Source organism: Salvelinus sp. IW2-2015, linkage group LG17, assembly GCF_002910315.2.
Source record: "Salvelinus sp. IW2-2015 linkage group LG17, ASM291031v2, whole genome shotgun sequence".
In the NCBI taxonomy this organism is placed as follows: domain Eukaryota; kingdom Metazoa; phylum Chordata; class Actinopteri; order Salmoniformes; family Salmonidae; genus Salvelinus; species Salvelinus sp. IW2-2015.
In genome coordinates, this window is record NC_036857.1 from 25,176,593 (window position 1) to 25,199,397 (window position 22,805).

General features: G+C 42.4%; 1 protein-coding gene across 1 annotated transcript in view; it reads right to left on the bottom strand.

The window, feature by feature from the left end:
• The window catches only part of LOC111976306 (basement membrane-specific heparan sulfate proteoglycan core protein-like), a 196,821-nt gene that overhangs the window by 114,234 nt on the left and 59,782 nt on the right, over window positions 1-22,805 (bottom strand). The window contains 2 exon segments of the mRNA XM_070448017.1: window positions 18,750-18,815; window positions 19,245-19,377. Of these exon segments, the coding sequence (XP_070304118.1) occupies window positions 18,750-18,815; window positions 19,245-19,377 (199 nt within the window).

Genomic DNA, 22,805 nt, shown 5'->3' on the forward strand with positions numbered 1-22,805 from the left:
TGTTAGGCAAGTGGTATTTCTGTTTCAGCTGTTCAAAAGACATAAGAACTCCCTCCTCATAACAATGTTCCAGAAGAGTGATCCCCTTATCAGACCACGGTCTAAAGTTACTATTCTGGAAAAACATAGGGATCAATCTATTGTTCCATAAAGGGGTTTTAGGGGAAAGAAATCCCCCTCGTCTGAACAGCTCATGCAGTTTGCACCATGCCAGGACAGAATGTATGATTAAAGGGTTGTCTGTGATGCTTTTTATAGATTTTCTGTCCCATTTGTAAAACAATTCTGCCCCAGTGTCATCATTTACCACAAACTTTTCAATGTTCAACCATGAGGGAGAGGGACCATTGTCAAACCACTGAGCCAGAAACCTAGACTGTGCAGCCCAGTAGTACATCCTAAAATTGGGGAGGTTTAAGCCCCCTTGACTGTAATCAAGGGTCAGTTTATCCAGGCCAACCCTAGGGGTTTTGCCGTGCCAGATAAACCGTCTGGCCAGCTTGTCGAGAGAGGAAAAGAATGCTGCGGGAACAGGGATAGGGAGAGATTGAAACAAATATAGAAATCTGGGCAGGACATTCATTTTAATTGCATTTATTCTACCCAGTAGAGTGAGAGGCAAGTCCATCCATTTACAAAGGTCACCCTCCACCTTTTACAACAAACTGGCCAGATGGAGTTTATATAGGTTGTTCAGGTTACCATCCACCATTATGCCCAAATATGTGAAGCCCATAGGAGACCATCTAAAAGGAAACTTGTGCTTGATGGTCAAAGACAGACAACGGTAAGATTTCACTTTTATCAAAATTGACCTTATATCCAGAGAAAGAACTATAACACTGTAGTAGGATCTGCAAGTGAGAGAGGGAATGTTCTGGGTTTGTTAGAAATAAGATAGCCTCAGCCAACGGTTCGATGGCGAGGGCAAAGAGTTGGGGTCTAATTGGGCAACCTTGTCTGTTCCCCCTATAGAGAGGGAAAGAGGAGGAAGTAATCGCATTGGTAGCAATCCTAGCTTTAAGAGATTTGTAGAGTGATTTTATCAAATTTACAAACACGGTACCTAAACCAAACTTTTCCAAGACGCGAAAGAGGTATGGCCATTCAACCCTATCAAAGGCCTTTTCAGCGTCGAGGAAGAATGCGACACTAGGTATTTTGTTTTTGTTAGCAAGGTGAATTATATCAAAGAACCTTCTGAGATTATTGGAGGACAGTCTATTAATTATGAAGCCAGTCTGATCTGGGTTGACCAACAGGGGAAGACATGACTCCAGTCTCTTAGATAGCCTCTTGGTGACCAGTTTACAACCTGTGTTAAGGAGAGAGATTGGTCTATAGGAGGTGCACTTTAGCGGGTGTTTCCCTTTCTTGTGGATTACAGTAATCACTGCTTGAGAGAAAGACTGGAAAGCAGTTGTCTTCCCCGGCTTTTTTAAGTGCCTCTGTAACGGATGTGAAATGGCTAGCTAGTTAGCTGTGGTGCGCGCTAATAGCGTTTCAATCGGTTACGTCACTCGCTTTGAGGCCTTGAAGTAGTGGTTCCCCTTGCTCTGCAAGGGCCGCGGCCTTTGTGGAGCGATAGGTAAGGATGCTTTGTGGGTGACTGTTGTTGATGTGTGCAGAGGGTCCCTGGTTCGCGCCCGGGGCGAGGGGACGGACGTAAAGTTAAACTGTTACACCTCCATAAGGTTGGGGACCAACAGCTCCCTAAATTCTTTATTGAACTCTGGAGGGAAGCCATCCTCCCCAGGAGATTTATTAGAAGGTAAGGATTTAATGGCCTCCAACAATTCAGGAACTGAGAACTGTTCATTCAGGCGCTCTCTGTCTTCCTCTGACAGGCATGGGAGGTTGAGAGTGGAGAGAAAGGAGTCGATCTCTGACAGATCATCGCTTGATTGGGAAGTGTAGAGGTCTTCGTAGTATTTCTTAAAAGTATCATTAATTTCAGTAGGGTCGAAAGATATCTCATTAGTAAGAGTTTCTATAGCATTAATTGTCCTCTTACTTTCCTCTGCTTTCAGTTGCCATGMCAATACTTTGTGTGCTTTCTCTCCAAGCTCGTACTAACGCTGTTTTGATTTAGTGATATGTGTTCAGAATATTATATTTAAGTTTTTTATTTACCAAAAGCCTGTATAGATCTTTAGTCTGGCCTCTTTGGTAGGTTTTCTCTAGCTCAGAGATTTCAGATTCAAGGACATTCAGTTCCGCACTGTGTTTTCTCTTCAGCCCTTTAGTATAGGAAATGATCTGTCCCCTCAGATAGGCTTTCAATCTGTCCCAAAGAATGAAACTGTCAGGAGCGGAGGGTTTGTTTGTCAAAGTAAAAATATTGATCTGCTCTTTGATGAATGCACAAAATTCAGGTTGCTTTAGGAGTGTAGAATTTAGTCTCCATCTATATGCTCCATTTACCTTGGTAGGAAAGGAGATTGATAATACCAGAGGAGAATGGTCACAGCAATCTGGGGAGATACTCGATATCTAACACTATATGAAACAGTTGGGTCGATAGTAAAAAGTTATCTATGCGCGTGTGTGTGTTGTGGAGGTGTGAATAAAAAAGTAGTCCCTATCCTGTGGGTGCAACTGTCTCCAGATGTCTAGTAAATTAAGATCTTTCATGAATGACATGGTGAGCTTGCTGGCTTTGGTAAGAAGTGAGGGTTTATCAGAGGACCTATCAAGAACTGTATCTAAACAAAAATGTAAATCTCCTCCAACCAGTAGCCATCCTGGTGGTGCTTGAGCAACCTGAAGGAAGACATTCTGAATAAACATATGGTCATCGAAGTTAGGAGCATAAATATTCAATAGGGTCCAAGACTCCGAAAACATATGCCCCTGCACCAAAACAAACCTGCCCGATAGGGATCAGAGATGGTGTTGTTGACGCAGAAGGGGATGTGTCTACTTATCAAAATTGCAGTTCCTCTTGCTTTGAAGTTAAAAGAGGACGCAAAAACTTGTCCTACCCATTCCCTCTTCAATTTATTGTGTTCACTGGCTGTAAGATGTGTTTCTTGTAAAAACACAATGTCAGCCATTAATTTCTTAAGGTATGTATAGCCTATTTTCCTCTTAATCGGGCTGTTAAGACCTTTTACGTTGAATGTGACATATTTTAGTGGATTAAGCATAGGTTGGGTTTCAAATATGTAACCGAATGGAAATCTCTCATATGTAAATAGTCAGGAAATGTTTCAACCTTAGGTTGAATACTGAATACTGACCTATGTGAATACTGAATACTGACCTATGTGAATACTGAATACTGACCTATGTGTCTCTTTAGGAAGGAAACAACAATAAACATAGAAAAATAAAAACCAGAAACCCCACCCACCCCGATTGTCAGACTAAAACCACAATCCCAACAATCAAACATGAATACACTTGTAGAGATACGTTGCTGCTCGCGTTCCATCTGTGTCTTACTAGCTAAACCTTGGCGTAAACTAAAACCAGCGAGCTCTCGAAGTTGAAAACAAATGTTGTGAATAGACATTTATGGCTGAATATTTACTGCCCACAGTAAGGGCTGCTTGAGTCTCTTTTCAGGAGAGGAGAAACATAAATGAGGGGGAAAGCAGTGGGCCTAAGCCCACTAACATCTGTAGTATCTAAAGAGTATAGCAGCAGTGTATTTGCGCAAATCCACAGTAACAGAGTGATGCTGAGACTATATTTAAAATGCATGTCAAACAAAACCAATGATTGCAAAGTTAAACACACCATACAACTCTATGCACAAGTACTACTTTTAACAATTTCCACAAATACATTTACTTGAAGAACAGTGCAGATTCAAAGTTTGGTAACAGAATGACTGTTTGTGATGTTTGTGCCATTATTCCCTATATTCGGGCGGCCGCGATGAATATAGGGGAGACACTGAATGAACACTACATTAATATAGGGGAGACACTGAATGAACACTACATTAATATAGGGGAGACACTGGAAATGAACACTACATTAATATAGGGGAGACACTGAATGAACACTACATTAATATAGGGGAGACACTGAATGAACACTACATTATTATAGGGGAACACTGATGAAACACTACATTAATATAGGGGAGACACTGAATGAACACTACATTATTATAGGGGAGACACTGAATGAACACTACATTAATATAGGGGAGACACTGATGACAGTATCCAGGGAAGGAGGTCAGGAGTTATTTGTAAGATAATTATCTCATTATGTCTCTGGAGCTGAGAGGATATCCCTCAGACAGGACACACTTCCTTTCCAACACTTCCCTCCACTCTATGCTTTTTACATTGTGGGTGCGTCCCAAATGACATCATATTGCCTATATAGTGCACAACCTTTGACCAAAGCCACATGGGCCCTGGTTAAAAGTAGTGCACTATATAGGGAATAGGGTGCCATTTGGAACGCAACCTGCCTCTCTGATGGATCCACCCTGTAAAAAAGGGGGTTTCAGACTCAGAGAGTCAAATGGGAGTTGGCACTTCCTGTTGTTCCCATTAAGATGGAAAAGCTACAGAGACAGTCTGATTTCTCACTAAAACCAGTGCAATATTACACTGGATAAGACATCAATGATGGGAAACTTTTTTCTGATGACTCATTCATTCTTCCATTGCTTTGGTTATGGTTCCACTGAGGGGCATGTTCTGAAAAATCACTTGAGCAGGAGTTTGAGGAGTTGAAATGTAAGAAATTCTTTGAAGAGATCCTTTCTACCAGGTAATTAAACGTTATATTAATGTAGCCTATAGTGCAAAATAAACCAACGCAAAAAAATAAATATCATTCACATTTGTGACTCGTTTCAGGAAATTAGACGTATTTTGCGCGTCACTACTTCACAGGAGAACCATTTGAACATAAACAATTTTTTTAATCAAAATGCGTTTTTTGTGCAGAAATGCCTTCTGGAACATGTGAACTTTCATGTGCCTTAATAACAAGCGTCTATGCCATCTGTAAATAAGAATAATATTGTTAAATTACGAGCCTAGTTGGTTTAGCCACAGAAAAAGCAGCAACCTAGCCATGATTGGCTGAGATAATGAGTGGGCTGGAGATGCCAAGAGATGAGTTCGGATTGATCTGCCAACACTTCTGTCTATATCATGAGCTGGTCAGTATGTGTAGGTAATCCTTTCTAACACAGCTTTTTTGAAAGATATCACATAGTAGAACTACATTAGTGTTGCTTTCCACTTTCTGGAGGACCAAGTTTTGAAATCAGAGGAATTAGACTATGATCGCTAAGGAGAAGGAGAAAATGCTGCCGTTTGATTGCAATTATGCAGACCGAGTCGAAAAGAGAACACACAGAAGGCTGTTGTATAAAACACCTGTTTACGGATTACATCTTCAAACTAAGGGCAACCATGACATCCGTGACAGAGAGCATCCATCCATGTACAGTTGAAGTCGGAAGTTTACATACACTTAGGTTGGAGTCATTAAAACTCATTTTTCAACCACTCCACAAATTTCTTGTTAACAAACTATAGTTTTGGCAAGTCGGTTAGGACAATATCACAATTCCAGTGGGTCAGAAGTTTACATACACTAAGTTGACCGTGCCTTTGAACAGTTGGAAAATTCCAGAAAATTATGTCATGGCTTTAGAAGCTTCTGTTAGGCTAATTGACATAATTTGAGTCAATTGGAGGTGTACCTGTGGATGTATTTCAAGGCCTACCTTCAAACTCAGCGCCTCTTTGCCTGACATCATGGGAAAATCAAAAGAAATCAGCCAAGACCTCAGAAAAAAAATGGCAATTTCCAAACGCCTGAAGGTACCACGTTCATCTGTACAAACAATAGTACAAAAGTATAAACACCATGTGACCACGCAGCCATCAAACCGCTCAGGAAGGAGACGCGTTCTGTCTCCTATACATGAACGTACTTTGGTGTGAAGAGTGCAAATCAATCCCAGAACAACAGCAAAGGAACCTTGTGAAGATGCTGGAGGAAACAGGTACAAAAGTATCTATATCCACAGTAAAACCACAGTAAAGTCCTATATCGACATAACCTGAAAGGCTGCTCCAAAACCGCCATAGAAAAGCCAGACTATGGTTTGCAACTGCACATTGGGACAAAGATTACACTTTTTGGAGAAATGTCCTCTGGTCTGATGAAACAAAAATAATAATGACCATTATGTTTGGGGGAAAAAGGGGGAGGCTTGCAAGCCGAAGAACACCATCCCAACCGTGAAGCACGGGGCTGGCAGCATCATGTTTTGGGGGTGCTTTGCTGCAGAAGGGACTGGTGCACTTCACAAAATAGATGGCATCATGAGGGCGAAAAATTATGTGGATATATTGAAGCAACATCTCAAGACATCAGTCAGGAAGTTAAAGCTTGGTCGCAAATGGGTTTTCCAAATGGACAATGACCCCAAGCATACTTCCAAAGTTGTGGCAAAATGGCTTAAAGACAACTAAGTCAAGGTATTGGAAAGCCCTGACCTCAATCCTATAGAAAATGTGTGGGCAGAACTGAAAAAGTGTGTGCGAGCAAGGAGACCTACAAACCTGACTCAGTTACACCAGCTCTGTCAGGAGGAATGGGCCTAAATTCACCCAACTTATTGTGGGAAGCTTGTGGAAGGCTACCCGAAACGTTTGACCCAAGTTCCACAATTTAAAGGCAATGCTACCAAATACTAATTGAGTGTATGAAACTTTGACCCACTGGGAATGTGATGAAAGAAATACAAGCTGAAATAAATCATTCTCTCTACTATTATTCTGACATTTCATATTCTTAAAATAAAGTGGTGATCCTAACTGACCTAAAACAGGACATTTTTACTAGGATTAAATGTCAGGAATTGTGAAAAACTGAGTTTAAATGTATTTGGCTAAGGTGTATGTAAACTTCCGACTTCAACTGTATACGGAGTCTAGCTAGCTACATTTTCAGAAATTACACATTTCTAATTTTGTCAGAAAGTCATTTTCATTTCAAGTTAAAGTATATTGTTAGCTAGCTAGCTAACGTTAGCTAGCTGGCTCTCTAGCTAATGTTACGTATATGATCTGTGTAGTTATATTATTCGTATCTTCAGAGCCATTTGCATTGGTAGTTAAAGCCTAATGTTAGCTAGCTAACGTTGAACCTGGTTCGTTAGCTACCTGCAGATTCATGCAGGGTAGTAACGTTATGAGTTGGGATTATGGTTCATTGTTTAGCTAGCTAGCTACATGTCTGAACAAAAGACTCCACTCCTATGCAAGTAACCATTTCAAAAGAATGTCAGTCGATAGATGGCTATCACTCTCGTCTGAGTGTGCCAGAGCACAGAATAACTGACGAATTTACGAACGCTCAACACCCGTTGAATATGGTCGAAGTCAGTAAACGTTGGCAAAAAAGCATAATTAAATTGTTGCCAGCACACAGTTGCAGTCACCAACGCTCTGAATAACATAAAAAACAGCCTGACCAGCTCTGCTAGGGTGAGTAAAATGGTCAGAGTGAGCTGTTCTCTCATTTGTGTCTGGAAGTAGCTAGCAAGCTAGCCAACGTTAGCCAGTTAGCGTGAGTGCTTGACTGCTGTTGTTAGGTCAGAACGCTCGGATCAACCCTACTCCTCGGACCAGAGCATCCAGTGTGCGCTCTGAATGCTCCGAGAGCGAAACGCTCTGAATTTATGAACGGACAACCTGACAACGCTCTGAGTTTACCAACACCCAAAGCGCACTCTGAGCACACTCTGGCACTCCAGATTAAATTTACAAACACACCCGTAGTATAAACCAGCCTTTAGTCTTGAAATCTTTGGTTGTTTAGTACATGGCCTCACATGGGTGTAGACAAAGAAGAGCTCTCCACTAGGTGTACCAAATCATTCAAGGGCCATTTTCTCAAAAGTGAGGTTACGGGGGCCTCCCGGGTGGCGCAGTGGTCTAGGGCACTGCATCGCAGTCTCTGGGTCTCTGGGTTCGCGCCCAGGCTCTGTCGCAGCCGGCCGCGACCGGGAGGTCCGTGGGGCGACGCACAATTGGGCTAGCGTCGTCCGGGTTAGGGAGGGTTTGGCCAGTAGGGATATCCTTGTCTCATCGCGCTCCAGCGACTCCTGTGGCGGGCCGTGCGCAGTGCGCGCTAACCAAGGGGGCCAGGTGCACGGTGTTTCCTCCGACACATTGGTGCGGCTGGCTTCCGGGATGGAGGCGCGCTGTGTTAAGAAGCAGTGCGGCTTGGTTGGGTTGTGCTTCGGAGGACGCGTGGCTTTCGACCTTCGTCTCTCCCGAGCCCGTACGGGAGTTGTAGCGATGAGACAAGATAGTAATTACTAGCGATTGGATACCACGAAAATTGGGGAGAAAAGGGGATACATTTATTTAAAAGAAAAATAATAATAATAAAAAAAGTTGAATTACTTTCCCATTGTTCCTCAACTGTAGTGTATGATAAATCATTTTCTGGCTCTGAGTCTCTACTTTTATCCAATGTAAAAAACACACTTTCAAATTTTGCTACGTAAGACTGAATTGAGCCAGTCGGTCAAATCAAATCAAAGTTTATTTGTCACATGCGCCGAATACAACAGGTGAAATGCTTACTTACAGGCTCTAACCAATAGTGCAAAAAATGTATTAGGTGAACAATAGGTAAGTAAAGAAATAAAAACAACAGTAAAAAGACAGTGAAAAATAACTGTAGCGAGGCTTTATACAGTAGCGAGGCTACATACAGACACCGGTTAGTCAGGCTGATTGAGGTAGCATGTACATGTAGATATGGTTAAAGTCAGATTTGTTTCAGTGGATTAATGCTCAGTACTACCTCTTATCCTAACTACAGGAACTCTTAGAAAGGCTCCAGCCAGAGTCTGTTGCAAGTCCCCTGTCATAAACATGAACTGCTGGCAAGGCCTATATAATCAAGTAGGGCTGCTGTATCCAGCTGTGTCCCAGCTGTGCACATAGAAATACACACAGGCCTACGCTGAGACAATATAATTGAATTGTAGCACATGTCCATCTATTAGACTAGAGAGACTTCTCTGTAAGTATGCATCTCTCCTGCTTGGTAAGAAAGTGAACACGATTTAATGTGATGCGCTAAGAACAGAAGTCTCTACATGAAAGATGGCTTCATGGAGCTCTGTTTTACAATAAAAAGGCTCCAGAAACATAGAACAGTGTCACACACAGAAGACGGCGGCAGTCCCTTCCATAAAAGGTTAAAGGGTTTGTGGGTAGTCCAGTTCATGGTGACCCAACCTAATTACTGTTAACGAAGCATTCGCACAACTTCAAAGAGCTACTGGAAATGTTGTGATCCTTGTCACAATCAAATTGCTGCCATAAGAGAAAAAAGAGATGAGAGCAGAGCAGTTGTGGCTAAACTTTCCTTTTAAGTCCTAAACTACTGTTGGCTGTCGACGACTCACTCACTGAAACAAGGTGTTTACTGTACTGCAGCTGAGTCTGAAGAAGGAAGGAAAAAATCAACTGTTATTTTCTTTTTCCTTTTTCTTTACTAGATCAAAGACTAATAGAATTGTGTGTAGCTTTGCTTCCCTTTTTTTCTCATTTTAGGGAGTAATGTGAATTTGTTTTTTCAAACAAGCGGAACAAAAATTGTAAACTGTTTAGCCAATCCCTAGAGCAGGATTATTACTATGATAATGGGCACTCCCCTAGAGTAGAGCAGGAAACCATGTCTAACTGTAATACACAATGATATGATAACAAATTCTGCACCGGAGGGAGCAGGGGCATCTAGTCTTTTGTGTTATCGAGTAGCCAAATTGAGTAGCTGGCCAGACCAGCACGCATGCAAGATGTGGTTCTCGGTGCCGAGATTAGTGGATATCCTGATATCCCCATTTGACATGCCATCAGTAATGTAGGTCAATTAGACAGATATTTGTTACTGTCCTCTACTATCAATAAGTTGAGAAGAGTATCTGAAACAGTAACAAATATGCCCTCTATGTAAACTAAATCTCCTGAAGCAGCGTTTCCTAAAGAGGAGAGGGAAAGTCCAGTTCTCCAAGGCAACATGAACTATTATTGATACAACAGACTGTAGCAGCATCAAGGGCCCAGAGCTGGAGTCCATGAGTAAGACTATTCCTACTAACACTGAATAGTGATCCAGGATAATGTCTTGGCACTGGCAGTAAACAAATAACCAATCAAGGATAAAGGGAGTTATGCTAACACATAAGTCCCAACACAGACAGTGTCCTTCTACAATACAATTCTACTCTTTTCTTTCCTCTTAGGGATGAATTGAAATGTACATAATGGGTGCCTGGAGGAAAATGGGGGAGGGTCATTATTTTTCAATTTCAGTCAAGGGGAGGGTTTAGTATTTTTTTAATCTATCACAGGAGAGGGTCATGTAATTTGTAATTGATGAAATGTCAGTATTTCTCAGTGTTTTAGAGTTAGTTGCTTATTAGGTTATATATCAATGTGTGCCCGATGCCGCTCCTCCTATACGCTACAAAGTGCATGCTCGGAGAAGCACAGAACAACGTTCTATATCTAAGATAATAGCTGCGATGGTGTAAATAAAACGAATCTGCATTACACACTGCAATGGATATTCCAGCCCTGAGCCCTGGCCTGCTCTGCTCTTTCTGATCACAAACTTTTTTGTGTGCTGCCTAACCAACGGCTGTGCTGTGTAGTCCTACGGCGGCAGTTCAGGAGTCAAAGGCTTCTTCCGAAAATATTTTGTTGATTAGGCCTAATCCAAAAAAGGCACCATCTTGTGAGCTGACTAGACTAAAGCCTCTGTTCTGTTCAGTTTGAGAAAAAGAGTGCAAAGATGAGAAGGAGGACCGGAGGTCAACTTTGATAGCTTGCTACTACTATAATTGATTTGATTAAAAACGATATGTTTCCTGCCCATGATGTAGGCCTATTTATCAGAGTTATTAAACTCACAATAAGCCAGATTCGAGAAAGGTACATTGTGGTGCTGAAACTTGATGCAGCAGCGTGGCACAATCAATCGTAAATGGACAGCTCATTGTGCTGAAAGTAAGCAAATTCAAGTAGGCATAATTCATTTCAACGTCTTAATTTAAATTAGAGGGCTTTGTGTTAGACGGCTTTGAGCCTATTTCTTCCTCTTTAACAGATGAAACAAGGCTATAGGTTGCTATATCTATAGATTTTGTAGGTCAATTCCTCCACCCACCATGCACTCTGAATAGCCTACCTCTGTGTCAGTGAAGGGCTGTTAAGTTAAAACCAGGACTCAAATTGAGGGAGTATAAGAGGGTAAGCCATAGGCCTACCTTTTATTAAAGAAAATGGCAAAAAGAACAGGTCTACTCCTTGTTAGCTTAAGATTTGCTTTATGCTAGAAACAAGCTGTAAAATACCAGGGAAAGACGTGACTCTTACTTCCCAAGACTTTGCTTGGGAAGTAATCTAAATCTGTCACTATCAATTGATAAAGTTATTCACTTTCTGTACAATAGAAAATATACAGAAAGGTAGGCCTAACTTTTGAAAGCACCATGCTCAGATTCCTAATGATGTCTCAGATGTAATTATTTGCAAACAGGGACAGTTTCATTGCAAACAAGACACACTGATTTGGCATTGGAGAAATATGATAGGCCTGTGTGTTCATCCTATCTCTCTGTCCATTCTTAGCCTGTAATTTCGGGAAAATTGTGTGGTAAAATGACGTAGAATTGCATGACATTTTTATAAAAGGCTATTTTTTCTCGGACCTGCAAATACGATGATAGATTCATGCAATGCTTTTACTACAAAAGAGATCTTTCCAATCCTACTCTTGTCTACAGTGATCTGTGAACCCACAACCTTCTGGTCTGCAGCCCTGTGCCCTATCAAAATTCCTGCGTTGCAATGTAATGCTTACAGGACGAAGAACAGTTTCTAAAACTGCATATCTAAGGCTCTGGTCTGTCCAACAAGTGAGGGTAAACGGTAGACATATTCTCTGCTATCCACTTGATGTTTGAATTATTATTTTGGGTATAGGGGAGGGTCACTTTTTTTCAACTGTTCTGGGAAGGTTTAGGTAAAATATATTTTGCTGAAGGGAGGGCAATCCATTGTCATTTCAGAGAGGTTCGATTTTCTCCATGCAATCCGTATTATAAATAATGTTAACTCCCTTATCTTTCTTGTTCTACCAAGTTGTTCTCTAGAGTAGTCATGCAATCTCATCCCCTCCCTTCTTCATGTTCTGCTCTGTTTTCTGACCCCCTGTATAGGTCAGTGACGCTCACGCTGGTGAGTGCGGCCAGTGACCACCTCCAAGAAGGCCAGAGCAGAACAACAAAGAGCCCACCAAAATAACTGCAGCTGCCGCCTCTTGTCCGTCTGACCCATGTGACTATCTGAGAGCCCAGGCAGTCTGACAAACAACGCCACTGACTGACACGCACGTCACACCAACTGTCTGTCCAGTCCATGGCCCACCACCACCCCATGAAAATTGCCACAGTCCTGGGTGGTCTGTCTGGTGGACTGACCATTGGCCTTCAACTCCCACTCATGCCCAGATTGCACTGTCAGATAGGCTCTATTACACTGATCTGTGATCCTCTATGTTTCAACATCTGCTATCCACAAAAGACGCTAATGATGATGCTAAGGGTAATGGCAAAGGCACTGAATAAAAAAATTCTGCAACTAAAACAGCACACTGTAAATTTGTTAAGTAGTTGGGATATGGTTAGACCTACATTGTTTAAAAAGAAAAAGTTTTATACAGGTCAGACTAATAAAATCTATTTTGCAGGATAGACATTCTAACATTGAAACACTACTCCTGAAGTCCTCTAGGAGTTCAGTATGATCAAGGACAGAGTGGAAGAGGAGAGGAGAGGAAAGGAGAGGAGATGGAATTGTGAGAATCTTCCTATCTAAGACACATGACTACAAAGTTAAAACAAAACACACCACATTTCTCCTCCTACACAATGCAACCTTATCTGCAATGTTTGTGTGCCTTTGACCTATCTCAAACTGTGCTGGAAAAGTCTTAACATATTAATTGAAGGGGATTGATTATGTAAGTTTGAAGTGTTTTAAAATAAATTAAATTAGTGTAGATGGCAATTCAAACATCACAACAAACAAAGTGTCCAGTAGTCCTACAGTACTCTGGGTGCTCTGTGAACCAGTGGAACACCGTGAGAAGAATATGGAAGATGTCTCCTATATAACTGCATTGAGATATGCTGCAGAGGTTGGGAGGGACAATGCTGAACAGAAGTGTAAGTAGACCAAGTAGAGCAATTTCTCAAGCAAGAATGTTGCTAGGACTGTCTGGGAGTGGTTTGAGTGGTGAACATTTGCTGTTATTGGCAGAGAGGTTTAGAACTCTTTCTTATTGGTCTATTACCTAATTTACTGCATGGTGACATCACCATGAAATACCCAAACTCCATCCCACCAAAACAGGCTGACATTTCAGGCAGTCTTTTCAAACAGTTCTTACACTAAAAGGGCATTATCATAATTTTCACAATTTCACAGTATTATTCCAACTTCAAAGCGTGGAAATATACACTGAGTGTACAAAACATTACAAACACCTGATCTTTCCATGACATAGACTGACGAGGTGAATCCAGGTGAAAACTATGATCCCTTATTGATGTCACTTGTTAAATCCACTTCAATCTGTGTAGATGACGGGTAGGAGACAGGTTAAAGAAAGATTTTTAAGCTTTGAGACAATTGAGACATGGATTTTGTAGGTGTGCCATTCAGAGGGTAAATGGGCAAGACAAACTATTTAAGTGCCTTTGAACGGGGTATGGTAGTAGGTGCCAGGCGCACCGGTTAGAGTGTGTCAAGAACTGAAACGCTGCTGGGTTTTTCATGCTCAACAGTTTCTCTTGTGTATCAAGAATGGTCCATCACCCAAAGGACATCCAGCCAACTTGAAAACTGTGGGAAAAATTGGAGTCAACATGGGCCAGCATCCCTGTGGAAGGCTTTCGTCACCTTAAAGAGTCCATGCCCCGACGAATTGAGTCTGTTTTGAGGATAAAAAGGGGTGCAACTCAATATTAGGAAGGTGTTCCTTGTGTTTTGTACAGTCAATGTAAATAAAATACACCCTATTTTTTTCTGTCAGAGCTTCAAATGATAGTTCAACAGGTTCACATGTTAGGTGCTTGAGAGACTAGGAAAGGGAAAAGGTTCAACATAGCAAACACAACAGGATGTGCATCATAAAGAGTGCAGAAATGGCACTTCTACTTCCATCACACCACAGTATGTAAGGGAGAGTGAAGGAGAGGCGAGGGCCTGCATGCCACAAGTACAACCCACTGGACAGGAAAGGGAGACTCAACAGCAACGTGTCTGTCCAAACCAATCCAACTCAGAAAACCAGTACTGTTCCTTCCCAACTGCTGTCATGTTAAGATCTAAAAATGGAACGGTGAGCACAGCACACTGCAGCCCTGGCATTCACTGCTGTCAGCCAAGGCATATTGCTACTATTAAGACAGGCCCATTCTCTAAATCAGACATTATGTCAGAGTAATGGATACAGTATTTAGTCATGGATATTTACTAGCAACTAGCAACAAGTCCAAAATGTAACACTGACTGAACTTGAAAGAAAAAGTAAAAATAGACACTGAGTGCCTGGATACCAGTAGATACCAGTAGTGTAGTCAAAAATACAGTAGGCCATGTCAAGTAAGACTGGATAGTAATTAACTGATGGAAACCCCAGAAATCCCATATATTCTGAAGAATCTGTGGAAAAACAAATACTATTTTCAGACTTGTTCAACTTTCTTCTTTACTTGAATAGCCCTGTGTGTAGTATGTTTATCCGCCAAATCTGCTTTGACCCTGAGGTCACTAATCCAAGCTTCTCAGCAGGATTTAGCCGAGAACTACAAAACATCAAACCCACCCCATGTGGGGTGTTCACATCTAAGATCATCAATGGGTCAACAAACCACTTAAATGCTCCCATTCTACTGATGGAGGCTTAAAGATAACTTCAAATCTACTACTGTGAGTGTGATCTGCTAATGCTGAGAACTACCAAGTTCACACGACCTCGTATGGCCTCATTCGTTTACATGTGAGTTAACTCCTGATACAGTTGTCCTTATACCGGGTCCTTAATTGGGGGAATTCCTGGCTAGTGTGTCCAACCTGTAATTCACCTGTTTAGTCATGGCTAACTGTGGACGTCCAACCAACCATGATTCAGTGCTCCCTGTACAGTAGATATCCAGCAAGCTAGGCCTCAGTGCTGAGCTCTTTCCGGTAGCAGAGAGCACATGCTATGCCCCTGGCTGCCCCAGATCTGATGTCAGCCCTGTAATGCTGCTACAAAAACAATTATTCCATCATGATGTAATGAGCTCCACTAGCTGGCTGGTGGCTGCCAGACGGTGTTGATTGGACAAACTATGAACCAGCCACCATTACAAAACAGAGTGGAGGGGACTTAGTCTTTGGGCTAGAAAACGTCATCATGATCCTCGGTTCAAGTTCATCTGGTATTATCTTTACCCGTACTCGCAGCCTCGACTCCTGCCATTCTAGGTTTCTTGAACGAGAACACGGTGTTGTGGACTAGTACCATGAGACTACACTAGCTATACTCCTAAAGGGCTAAGGCCACTATTGCCTTAAGTCAACTCACTACTGTTATTGCCTGATTCCAGTGAGGTGAATAAGATGGGAAGGTGAATTAAAGTTTGATGTCATTAGTGGCACCATACAAGATTGCATGAATCAGGCAATAACCTGCACATAAACATACCAGGCCGGCTAGCACAGCTATAAACAACAGATATGGTTCCCTGAGGGAATCTAAGGGGAATATCGCTAGATCATCTGATAGTATAAACTAGAAAACAAAAAAGGGATTGATGTCCTCGATGCATGGCGGGTGACAGCCTTAATGCTTAGGTCAAATAGGATAGAAAAAGTCCCACACTTTGCTAACAAGAACTCCTGTTGTCCAGACTGTCATCCAACCCTTGGCTAAACACAGCCCTATAGGTGGAAAAATACAGATAAGAGGTGGTGCTCCAGGTAGAGCAGCATGACTAACATGTTAACATTGTGTTCAAGTCACACCACTCACTCCAAATTTAGCCAGACATTTTGTAATCTCACCTCTCACTGGTTCTGTTAAATTTAGCTGAGTATATTCAATGGTGCCTATACTGTGCATATCTGCCCTAAGAAGGAAAGCTCCTATTGGCATAGATCTACAAATCTCAAAGAGGACAGCATCAGAATCATGGGAAGGAGATGGAGGATTGCAAAACAAAGATGTTTGTGTTGTCTGCTTCAGCTTTTTGTTTGTCTTCCTCTTTCATGTGTGGTATTGTGTTTTCACCTCCTGTCATTGGATCAAAGGAAGAATGGGAATGTTTACATCTCGTGCATCTCTGCCTCCCTGTTGTGACCAGACACTCAGCACTGTGAAAGAAGATGGTGCAGCCGGATGTGGAGGAGACACCATTCAGAGACAGACAGACAGTTTCTCCTGGATGCATCCATCTACTAAACATATGGACACTGAAATAAGGCCTGTCTGAGGGAGAGAAGGTCCTGGTTGGGTAGTTGACAGAGACAGACAGACAGTTTCTCCTGGATGCATCCATCTACTAGACATATGGACACTGAAATAAGGCCTGTCTGAGGGAGAGAAGGTCCTGGTTGGGTTTAGTTCGTTTGTTTATTAGGATCCAGTTTAGCCAACCACATGGCTTATCTTCCGAGACAGGGCCGTGCACATACCTTTAGGGGGACATGTGCCAACCCCCCCCCCCCCCCCKAAAAGGGGAAAGCAGCACAATCTGATGGGTAAAGTATTTTGCTAAACTATTTTTAACTGGAATAAATGCTGCACATATTAAGAATGACAACACAATTCCAGTCAAAACAGAAGATTGTAAAAAATACTGTAGGCTACTATATCCAGCCCAAATCCAGCCCACTATCATGTATCCCAGCAGTTTGCAAAGTTTTTGGCCTGCAACCTCCAAAATGGAGTGGTACAAAACTTGCGACCCCCCCACGCCCACGCACATGCACACACGCGAACATGCTGGCACAATTGCTGCGCAAATATAGCCTGTATTTACAGCCATAAATGAAAATATGCATTTTAAAAACGCAAGATAGACTACAGAAATAAACATCGTTTTACACCTGAATTTGGAGCTGAAGGTCATTCATGTTAGCAGCCAATATCAACTAGGGATATATCATGTCACTTCTCTGGAGTCCAGAGCAAGCCAAATCATACAACCTACTTGTAGTAATGGTTGCAGGATCGGATGGAAAGTTCTGTCTGCACCGCACCATCACTTTGGAGGGCAGCCTGCTTGCAGAGTGCTCGTTGCCAGCCTTGTAGTCCTGTTCTTCCTTACAAATATTGTAATACATTTGCCAGAATATGTTACATCTTCATCCTATAATATTGAAGGCAGTGCGATGTTACAGCTGCTTATCTTTAGACATATAGTCAGTAGCCATCAACACTAGGCCTATCCGAAATATGAAAAGGATCTGTCACGCCCTGACCTTTGAGAGCCGTTTTATTTCTCTATTTGGTTAGGTCAGGGTGTGATGTGGGATGGGCATTCTATGTTTTGTTTTCTATGTTTCTGTATTTCTATGTTTTGGCCGGGTATGGTTCTCAATCAGGGACAGCTGTCTATCGTTGTCTCTGATTGAGAATCATACTTAGGCAGCCTTTTTTCCCACCTAATGTGTGGGTAATTATTATTTTCCGTGTGTGTTTGTGTGTACCTCGGTTGCGTCACGTTCATTGCTGTTTACCTGTTTGTTCTTTGTTTGTTAAGGTTTCACTCCTATTAAAAGATGTGGAACTACATGCACGCTGTGCCTTGGTTGATTTATGACGGGGAGTTTGAGGATAGCGAGCGTGACAGGATCAATCAAATTTCCAGGTAGCCTATTGTTCTGGCTAAGATGAGTCCGTAGTAGATTGTTCTGGCTAAGATAAGTCAGTAGTAGAATTGGTTAGGCTAAATGATCCGTAGTAGATTGTTTGGCTAAGATGAGTCAGTAGTATTGTTCTGGCTAAGATGAGTCAGTAGTAGTTGTTTCTGGCTAAGATAAAGTCAGTAGTAGATTGTTATGGCTAAGACAAGTCAGTAGTATTTGTTCTGGCTAAGATGAGTCAGTAGTAGATTGTTCTGGCTAAGATGAGTCAGTAGTAGATTGTTCTGGCTAAGATAAGTCAGTAGTAGATTGTTCTGGCTAAGATAAGTCAGTAGTAGATTGTTCTGGCCTAAAGATAGTCAGTAGTAGAATTGTTCTGGCTAAGATAAGTCAGTAGTAGATTGTTCTGGCTAAGATAAGTCAGTAGTAGATTGTTCTGGCTAAGATAAGTCAGTAGTAGATTGCTAAACTGTATTTTATATGGGTGATAAACGTAGGCCTACTCGGTTTTTGCCAAACTGGAGGAAATGAAACAAGTTCTTTCTGGTCACTAATCTGAATATGTACGCCCGCTATTGCGTGACAATGCTGATGACTGGTCATTGGTCACCAATCAAGATGCGCAACATTTTGGTTCTGAAGCATAGAGTAGTATTTAATGATGACTTGCGGGCAATGGGTTCAGAACCACAACGACAAAAACTTTATTAAAAAGTGCACTCGGGAGACTGGAAGGGTAAAGCCCTATCTGTGCACGTGCCTGTTCCTAGAGTTGCAGGGACTGTTGTGCTAAGGGCTGAGGGTTCTTACTTGTGCTGATCTCAGTCACCACTGTGGGTTCCGGTGTGCTTCCATCCTCCTCTCCACTGGGCAGATCTACCGAGAAGATGAGAGGTGTGGTCAGTTCAGCATGCTAGTACAGTTCAAGGCCCAGGCAGGACTAGGGAGGACCAGGGAGGGCTAGGGAGGACCAGGGAGGACTAGGGAGGATCAGGGAGGACTAACCATTAATTTACTCAACAGGTGGAACATATACTGTACATCTGAAGTGCAGCAGGGTGGAGAATGAACCCTGTGCACCTAGTGGATTATGGGGGAGAAAATAGTTACAGTAAACAGTTAGATTCACTATGGATGGGACCACTGATGGGACCACTGCTTTTCTGTAAGGACTATTCAGGGGCAGCGTGACATTCTATACAGTATAGCATTGTAACCATGATCTTTACATGTATATCCTAAATTAAGTTTCAATATGAAAGGAAAGCTGGTTTGCGATCCAGTTGTGTCGACCCCAGACCCTACCTCCCGATGCTTCGTCCGCAGTGAAGTCCTCGTCATCGTCTAAGAACCGCTGAGACCTTTGGACGACAGTCCTCTCGGAGTCCAGGTCCTCAGGCAGCGGGACCTCTCCCCACACCTTGGAGCTCTGAGCCACCTGCAGACAGCAGACACACACAACACCACAGTGAGATTTATAAGGGTTGAAGTCTAACGTCTCCAGATGGAATCCTATTTTTCAGCCCCACACTACCATCTCAGGTTTGTTGTCCTTCCAGTCCCAGGCCCCTATAGGGTTCTGGTCAAAAGCGCAGTATATGGGAATAGAGTACCAGTTGGGAAGTAGCCCAGGTCAGTTAGGTTACACCCAGCAGTCCTAGACGGTATTGTGAGGCTGTCAAGCTGTGAGCTTCACACAGGAAATAGGTGCATTGTGGTATGTTTGCATTAACGTTCGTCATCTATTTGAACTGTCAGAGACCAGTAGATAGTAGACTAATGCAACATGGATGGAGGCAACCACCAGTCTTCAACTAACCAAATTCTTAAGGGTGCTATTGATCGTTTCTAGTTACTTTTTAAAGGTATTTTCTATTTTATGAATTTCTGTAAATGTTTATTGCATTTTGCATTGATTTCACAATGGTTGATCAAGAGTCACTAATATCATGGAGCTTCAGCTTGGTGCAGGTGCATGATTGAACACAGATCTTAAGACCAGTGAGCTAGTTGAGGTTTACATCAGAATGTTTTGATGACACAAATTTGTTAAAGTATGCTTTAAGCTCCATCCCGCAGGCAGGCAGGCAGGCAGGCGGGCGGCCTGGTCCAGAGCAGCATACCACAATCAGAGCATTATGATGGACCCTCAGCAGAGGATCAGGAAGCAAGCACTTTATCATGGAAAGATTATGTTAAAACATTTTCACAGTGTAGCAGTCACTGAAAGGTCCCATCTCCAAAACCAGAGGGTGATCCCTTCATTAAGTCAAGGTGTGAAGAGATTGTTAAATGCATTTGGAGAAGAGGGAAAAATGTATGGGATGGTGTTCATTTTCATACCTGCGTTTGATAACAGTTCAATAAGGGAAGGAGTCTATATTCTCAAAGGGATCTAATCTCTGTGGAAGGTCATTACTGACACAATAAAACTACACAAATCGAATTGAAGACATTGAGCACTAAGGCAGCAAATCTGATATCTGATCATCTTGATAATGCATTGATGATACCACCCAAGGTATCCAGCCTACTCTCTCAACTTCAAAACTTTTGGCAAAAAAGCAGAGCCTTAACCTCTCTCTTCCTGGGTCCATATCATCCCCACCGGACCCTGTTGTTGTCTAAAACCTGAGCTATATGTTTGCATACTTCCCAAGCAGCATGCCACCCTTGGCATTTCCAGTTGGCATGGCACGCCAGTTCCCATTTCCACCCGCACCCATCATGGCAGAGTTTCCCATTTAAATGTCTCCGGCTAATAAATAACTTGATCTCTCCCTCAAATCCTATCTCCCCTGACTGAACACCCTACAACAACAATCCCGGGACTTTTTTTAAAGGAAACCGCTGACTGGACAATTTCTTTTCACTGGAGCCAACCAGCCAACCGTTGGTGTGATCATCTCCTGCTTCCCAGTCCCACTCCCTTGGGATAGATGGGGTCTGATGGGGTTCTCTCTCTTGCTCTCTCCCTATATCTCTCTCTATGTCGTTCTTTCTCTCTCTCTCTTTCTTTCCCCCCCCCCCCCTCTCTCTCTCTCTCTCCCTATATCTCTCACTCTCTCTCACTCATTCTCTCTCTCGTACAATGTAGCGTCAGTTATCACACTTTTAGAAACATTCGTTTTTTTCCCAGCCCTGCAACTTTAACACTGTAACCTTTAGGTCCCTCTAGAAGTTGGGACATGTCCACTGTGTTTCGGTTATCCAGCGTTTTTTCTGGATCAAAAAGCGGCTTAGGTGGTGGCCGTGGCAGGGGCCACGGCAATGGTCGTTTAAGTTTACACTGAAAGCGTTTTTTTTAATCGCAAATTATTTCTATTTTTTACGGTTTGTACTTAGGCAACCAGAAAAAACGTCAAGGATTTCAATGGCAGAAAAATCCCTGTTATCATTGCCTCCAGATAAAGGTCCTGCTCCCTGCTCAATGTTTGCCGAATTGTTACTTGATATGCATCACTGTAAGTCTTCGGTTTAGGGATGGGCAACTGGCCCCCCTTTTGTAGGCCCGTGGATCAATTTCCAAAACATACAAAAATTGTTTGGGAACACTGTCGGAGTCTCAACTTACTGTTGAGAGTTGGAATAGTAGAATACACAAGGTGCAATTTCGAAATTTGGTTGTGCATCAATTGTCCCTCAATTAGCCCATGTCAGCAAACATTTTTTAGATTGGTAAATTCGTCTAGCCAACAATCTAAACATCTAGTAATCATTGTCGGATTACCGACAGGGGTAATTCACAACATCTAGAAACTTTCACTCAGATTAGAAACTGCTAACATTTCTCTCCACATCTATGGCAAAATGTGTAGAATTGCAGCCACTGCGGCCACTCATGATGAGTTCAGATTAGATTTTAAGGCCCCCAACCTCATCAAAGTTGCCCGTCCCTGATGTAAAAGGAGGTACAGACCAAAAGCGAGAGAAACACATTCTACGGGGTATGGAAGGACAGCCGAGTGAGGCCACAGGGAGAAGCCTCAAGACAAGTTAACCCCTCTAAATTTGCCCAGCTGTTGTTTACAGTGCAAGAGGATAGGAATTCCAACATTTTGTCTCCGTGAACAATCGATGACCAGCAGCATTGGCAGAACGATCAGGAGGAATAGAGGGAGTTGAGACAATGCAGCCAAGATCCCATCGGAGAGGAGAGCACTATCAGCTGTCCTGAATTTCTAGTGAGTCAAACATCTGCTGTCTTCCCAGCTAGACCCAGAGCCAGCGCCAGACAGATGTGTGCCTATGAGATGGCCGTGTAATAACCTTAATATTATACATACTAAAAACAAACATACACTACTCCCATCCCCACCATGTCCCTGTAACAGCCATCAGCCAAGGCCTGTCGAGGGAGAACAGCGTGAGAAGAATGTTTTAGGGGATTCAGTTCGCCCCCTCCACCAGTCAGCCCTAATGCAGCTGCAGAATGAATGGACTATGTGTGAGAAACATCTTCAAGATACAGGCACAGCAAGGCCTAACTTATCACTGAAACTACCAACTGTAACTCTCGTTTTGCTTCATATTTACAGCTTTCTTACAATATGTTTTTCCAACATTACACATATAATAAATATTGTACCTTCAGAAAGATAAATCTCACCCATCTACACGTAATACCCCATAACGGCAAAGTAAAAACATGTTTTTAGACATTTTTGCTAATTTATTGAAAATGAAGTCAATACATCCTGAAATTTCCATCCCTAACTATCACATTATCCGACAAGATAGAACTGCCAATGGGGGCGGAGTTGCAATCTACTGCAGAGATAGCCTGCAGAGTTCTGTCATACTATCCAGGTCTGTACCCAAACAATTTGAGCTTCTACTTTAAAAATCCACCTTTGCAAAAACAAG